Raw genomic sequence first — 6,263 nt, forward strand, 5'->3', positions numbered from 1 at the left:
GTCCCTTTACTCCAGCAGTGCGCTACTACCATTATTGTAGCCAAATTCTCAATTTTTTTTAGGATAAAATTCCATACCTCGTCTGGGACTGAACCCACGCCCTTCTGTTTACTAGGCAACCGTCTTGACCACTACACCACCTAAGCATGAAGTTGAAGACTTATCTTTAATACCTACCTTTGTCAATTTTTTGACAGTAAAAAAGTGTTCTGAAATACAATATAATTTTTTTTTTTTTTTTTTTTGAGACCACATGTGAATAGTTGATCCCATGGGATTTTTCACGCCGAATCGAATGGTGAAACTTTTAGAACTGTCCGACTTACAGTTAAGTTGCGGGTTCGATACTCCCCTGTGTCAACAAATTCCCCTTTTAGTACTTTTTTTTTTTTTACTCTCTATTTCTTTTCAAATACCTACGTATTCTGAAAATGTAATAGAAAGTCGTGTGATGTTCACACCAGATTTTTTTTTGTTGTTGTTAAGAAGAGTACTCGGGGTGACATAGGCTAGGTACTTAAAATTATCACTTTTCATCCTGATTCAAAATGGCGGCGGTTCAAAGTTATGCCTATTATGCTGCTCTGTGGGACATGTCAGGGAGCGCGTATCGCAACCGTATGTGTGTGGTGGGTGGGTGGGTGTGTGTGGTGTGAGTATGTGTGTGGTGGGTGTGTGTGTCTGTGATGGGTGTGTGTGTGGTGTGGGTGGTGTGTATGTGGTGGGTGGTGTGTGATGGGTGTGTGTGGTGGATGGGTGTGTGTGATGGGTGTGTGTGTGGTGGGATGGGTGTGGTGTATGTGTGTGTGGTGGGATGTGTGTAATGGGTGTGGTGTATGTGTGTGTGGTGGGATGGGTGTGGTGTGTGTGTGTGGGTGTGTTTGTGTGTGTGTGGTGGTCCCGTACAAAAGACGGGTCAACCACTAGTATTGCATACACAGAAACATGTACATGTATGTCTGTCTGTTACGGCGCTGTTACTCTGATGAACCTTTTGTTGTCCTCTTTTCACGAAGTGCAGAGACTGAGGGAGAGAAAACTTTTCCTCGCTCGCCTAATATTTGAGTTTCGTTTATGTTTTTAGTTTGATGATAGTTGTAGGTACATAATATGATCTATGTATGTACCTACTATGTATGTAGGTAGCTACCACTTACCAAAACTTACCCAATGAGGTATTATGGTATTTTTCACTCGGAAATGATCGGAACTTACCAAAACTTACCCAATGATGTCTTTATTGCAGCCTAACTCAGCTAAGATTCTACCTGTGAAGCACTTTGTTCATTTAGCTAGTAAAACCAATATCATTTTATGCAGCGTGCCCTATCGCTATGACAATCTAGCTCATTTGACCACCAATATCTTTGAAACCAACCAAGTTTTGAGTTTTTATTTCTTCGAGACAAGACTCAGTCCATTAGTTTTCAGGGGCGAAGCCAAGGGAGCGCGAAGCGCGACCTCATGCACAACCCCGCGAAACCCCAGGAGCGCGCAGCGCGACCGTTTCCTACTGACGGAGAATTTTTTTCTTACTAAAACATTCTAAACCATGGCGAAGCATGGGCACAACAGCTAGTAATCTATACAGGGTGGTCCAGAATTATAGGGACTCATATAGCTAGGGAGATCGTTAATGAATACCAGGAACAGGGTCGGAGCCCATACCGAACCTTAAGGGACTCCTGAGGATACCCTAAGCCATTCCGATTTAAGGCAGGTCGAATTTGGGACACCAGCAGTTCGATTCCGGGCGGAGGCAGAACTATTTATACGAGTAGGACTAGGGTTTAGGCTGGGGTTCTGATTTTTAGTTCTTCTAATTTCTACTCTTTGCCATCTATCGCTGAGATAACTGTTTATAAGTTTAATACCTAGTTCATTTACCCCATAGAATTTTAATTTATCACACAGTTTCCTATGGTTCACCAAATCAAAGGCCCGAGCCAAATCCTCAAACACCCCCACCACTTTTCTGTTTTTATCAAGTGCATTTATGATGTATTGGGTAAAAGTGGAGTAAATGCTCCTCAAACTGTATTGATGGAAGGAGAAACCGATATCGATTTTGTGACTCACCGCCCCCTCAGTACGGGACCAAATTTTGTGAGGTTAGTAATATGTATTTTACAATAAATTTTACCATACCTAATCATGTAATTATCAAACACCAACATCACCACCCACCCAACCAACCACCAAACTTTAAATCCATTTAGGCATAGTCAGAACTTATTGTGCCGAAAGCAGAAAGCCAGAACCAGAACATATTGGATTGGACTTACAGTTTGCAAATAAATCGACTAACCGGTGGCTTCAACTTTTTTGTGTAAAATCAGCATTAAAGTTAGTACATTTACGAACCACATACAACGTAACTTATTTTCATAGTCCAGGAAACGATCGAAAATCAAGATTTGGCGGACAAAAATAACGTAGTCTGGGTTTTATGCCCAAGAAGTAGGCGATAATGTCCTGAAGGATATATTTGCGGCTGACGGAACCAGAAGGGCTTAAGTGGCATATTTAGTGCTTTTATTTTATTTTTTTTTTTTTTGCAAATATCTCGAAAACCGTTGGTTCTACCGAAAAAAGTATCAATTTTGTTCAAAACAAAAATTCTCTACAAAATTATTACTTCCATTTTGTTCTACAAGCTACCGTTGCGGCATCATAAGGGCGCAACTCGAGTATTTTAAGTTTTTTAACAATTATCTCAAAAACCGTAAATCTTAGTGCAAAGCTAACCATCCCAAATTGTTCCGGACGCAATTTTCTACTAAAATGACCCCATGCTTTTTGTCGTAGGAGTAACCGTTTTCCCGGAAAATGCGTCCAATATATTATTTACATGCAGTTCACTTTTCATTTTCCTATGCCGCTTGCCGTTCTGCATAGGGAAAATGCATGATGTAAAAAGTGCAATGGCCGATTTCACCAACACAAGGAAAATGGTTGATTAGATTGATCGACCATTAGTGATTATGCGCCATTTTTGAAAATTCTGTGCACCATTCAAAATCGACATCGACGTTTTATTAACCTAACGAGAGAAATTATTCCGATTTGTGCAGTTGGTATTTCTGCAATCTTATATTATAAAATCAAGATCCATTCACTCATTCACATTTCATATTCACACACTGATCGCTCTATCTCGAGAACCACAACACCTAGAAAGCTGAAATTTGGTAGGAATATTCCTTTTATGGTCTAGTGTGCAATAAGAAAGGATTTTGCGAAAATCTAAATCGATCCTGAGATATGATCAGTTTTTGATCGCTAAAATCACCATCTATATAAATAAATTGTATATTTGTCTGTACATTGCTTAGAATCGTGAAATTTTTAGTTATTCTTACTCCTTATGCATCCACGATTCCAAAAATCACAATTATTATTTTTTTTTTTTGAAAATTTTTCCAAGTCCGAAGTTCGCAGCAACATTGACTTTGGTTGATATCTGGATGAGTGACTGTCCGATTTTTACCAAATTGTGACAGTCGCGTCCTTGGACCATACCGGGATAGCATACCAAATTTCATCGCTCTAGGACAAACCGTTCTTGAGATATTTTGTTCACAACTCTGTATGTGTGTGTGTATGTATGTCTGTCTGTTACGCTAAATAGACCTTTGGTTGTCCTCTTTTCACGAGAAAACGGCTCGACCGATTTTAATGAAATTTTTACTTTCTATTACTACAGTATAGCGGAGCTATACTAGTAATGAAAGTATTGCAATCGGTCCAAATTTTCAAAATCGGGATACATACATACATACGTACGTACGTACATACATACGTACATACATACATACGTACGTACGTACGTACATACATACGTACAGACCATGGGCTAAAAATCACTTTTTTGACATCAGGGGATCCCAAAACGGATATTTCCACCCACCGATTTTGAACATTTGGACCGATAAAAATCACTTTTTTGACATCAGGGGATCCCAAAACGGATATTTCCAACCATTTCCCGATTTTGAAAATTTGGACCGATTGCAATACTTTCATTATCAGGGGACCCCAAAACGGATATTTCCACCCATTTCCCGATTTTGAAAATTTGGACCGATTGCAATACTTTCATTACAGTATAGCCGCTAAACTGTAGTAATAGAAAGTAAAAAAAAATAAAAAATAAATAATATCGATCTTTTTTACGTGTTGGTTGTTGCCCCTTGATTTTTTTAAGATCATTGAGCTAAAAAACGTATCTTGATTCCATCATAAATTCCTTGGAATTGCGTTTTCCGGAAGAAAATACGCCCTCTTTTGGATTAAGTAAAATTCACGCTTTCCACATGTTGAAAAAGTCTTTGAAGGACTTCAAGGAACATTGTTATGCATTTAGTGTTTTTTATGATTTGCCAGAGATTTACAATGAATTGGAAATATGGTACAGTACCTATGTGGGAACGTGAGTGCGCAACAAGTTCATTTGTTCAGTTCAAGGATTTGAAAGTTGTTGAGGTAATAGACAAGGCAGATGTTTTCTACAGGTTTAAATGAGAAAAAGTAGAAAGTTGTGAACAAAATATCTCAAGAACGGTTTGTCGTAGAGAAATGAAATTTGGTATGCTATCCCGGGTATGGTCCAAGGACGCGACTGTAACAATTTGGTAAAAATCGGATAATCCCATCCAGATATTATCCAAAGTAATTCTTACTTAACCCTCATTTCGTGGAAAATGTTGAAAGGGTTGTGAACAAAATTTCTCAAGAACGGTTTGTCGTAAAGCGATGAAATTTGGTATGCTATCCCGGTATGGTCCAAGGACGCGACTGTAACAATTTGGTAAAAATCGGATAGTCACCCATCCTGATATTAACCAAAGTCATTGTTGCTTAGCCCTTATTTCGTATAAACGGTAAGAGATATCGAAAACATTTGGCCATTCGGATGTGAATATTCTAATCAATGTGATTTTTCACGCCGAATCGAATGGTGCTACTTTTAGTACTGTCTGACTTACGGTTGAGAATTTGCGGGTTCGATACTTCCCTGTGTCGACAAATTTCCCTTTTATTCGTGACCCGTTACCAAATAAGCAAGTGAATAGTCAATCCCATGTGATTTTTCACGCGGAATCGAATGGTGCTACTTTTAGCACTGTGACTTACAGTTGAGAAGTTGTGGGTTCGATACTCCCCTGTGTCAACAAATTTCCCTTTTATTTGTGAACCGTTACCAAATAAGCAAGGCATTCGGATGTGAATATTCTAATCAATGTGATTTTTCACGCCGAATCGAATGGTGCTACTTTTAGTACTGTCTGACTTGGGGTTGAGAAGTTGCGGGTTCGATACTTCCCTGTGTCGACAAATTTCCCTTTTATTCGTGAACCGTTACCAAATAAGCATTGAAAATTGCGGGTTCGATACTTCCCTGTGTCGACAAATTTCCCTTTTATTCGTGAACCATTACCAAATAAGCAAGTGAATAGTTAATCCCATGTGATTTTTCACGCGGAAGGAATGGTGCTACTTTTAGAACTGTCCGACTTACAGTTGAGAAGTTGCGGGTTCGATACTTCCCTGTGTCGACAAATTTCCCTTTTATTTGTGAACCATTAACAAGAAAGCATGTGAATAGTTGATCCCATGGGATTTTTCACGCCGAATCGAATGGTGAAACTTTTAGAACTGTCCGACTTAATGTAATAGAAAGTCGTGTGATGTTCACACCAGATTTTATTCGTCAACCGTTACCAAATAAGCAAGTGAATAGTTAATCCCATGTGATTTTTCACGCGGAATCGAATGGTGAAACTTTTAGAACTGTCCGACTTAATGTAATAGAAAGTCGTGTGATGTTCACACCAGATTTTATTCGTCAACCGTTACCAAATAAGCAAGTGAATAGTTAATCCCATGTGATTTTTCACGCGGAATCGAATGGTGAAACTTTTAGAACTGTCCGACTTAATGTAATAGAAAGTCGTGTGATGTTCACACCAGATTTTTAACATGTGCAGATTTCGAGAAGGACCAATTTTCTATGGAACTTGGTTAACGCTGAAAAGCAGAACTATCAGGAAATTTAAATTATTGAACGAAAGAACTGAGTTATAACTAATTCTTCGTCTAACTTCGAAGTCCTAACTTCTTTCTAACATGAATTAATTGAACGTATACAAAAAGAGGACAAGGACCCAATGCCTTTGATAGTCAAAAAGCGAAACCCCTCAAATCTTTTGCTAGTTCGTCATCCCCTAAATCTTCCAATTAATCAAGAAAGAAAAAAAAAA

At 38.7% G+C, this 6,263-nt stretch overlaps 1 protein-coding gene across 1 annotated transcript in view; it reads left to right on the top strand.

Moving 5' to 3' along the window:
• Nucleotides 1-1,231: 1,231 nt before the first annotated feature.
• LOC103520039 (netrin receptor UNC5D-like) overlaps nt 1,232-6,263 on the top strand; it is an 8,808-nt gene continuing 3,776 nt past the window's right edge. The window contains exons 1-2 of the mRNA XM_008485133.2: nt 1,232-1,381; nt 2,016-2,111. Coding sequence (XP_008483355.1) covers nt 1,232-1,381; nt 2,016-2,111 — 246 coding nt within the window. The remainder of the gene's footprint in view (nt 1,382-2,015; nt 2,112-6,263) is intronic.

The sequence above is a fragment of the Diaphorina citri genome, unplaced genomic scaffold, assembly GCF_000475195.1.
Source record: "Diaphorina citri unplaced genomic scaffold, Diaci psyllid genome assembly version 1.1 scaffold3150, whole genome shotgun sequence".
Classification (NCBI taxonomy): domain Eukaryota; kingdom Metazoa; phylum Arthropoda; class Insecta; order Hemiptera; family Psyllidae; genus Diaphorina; species Diaphorina citri.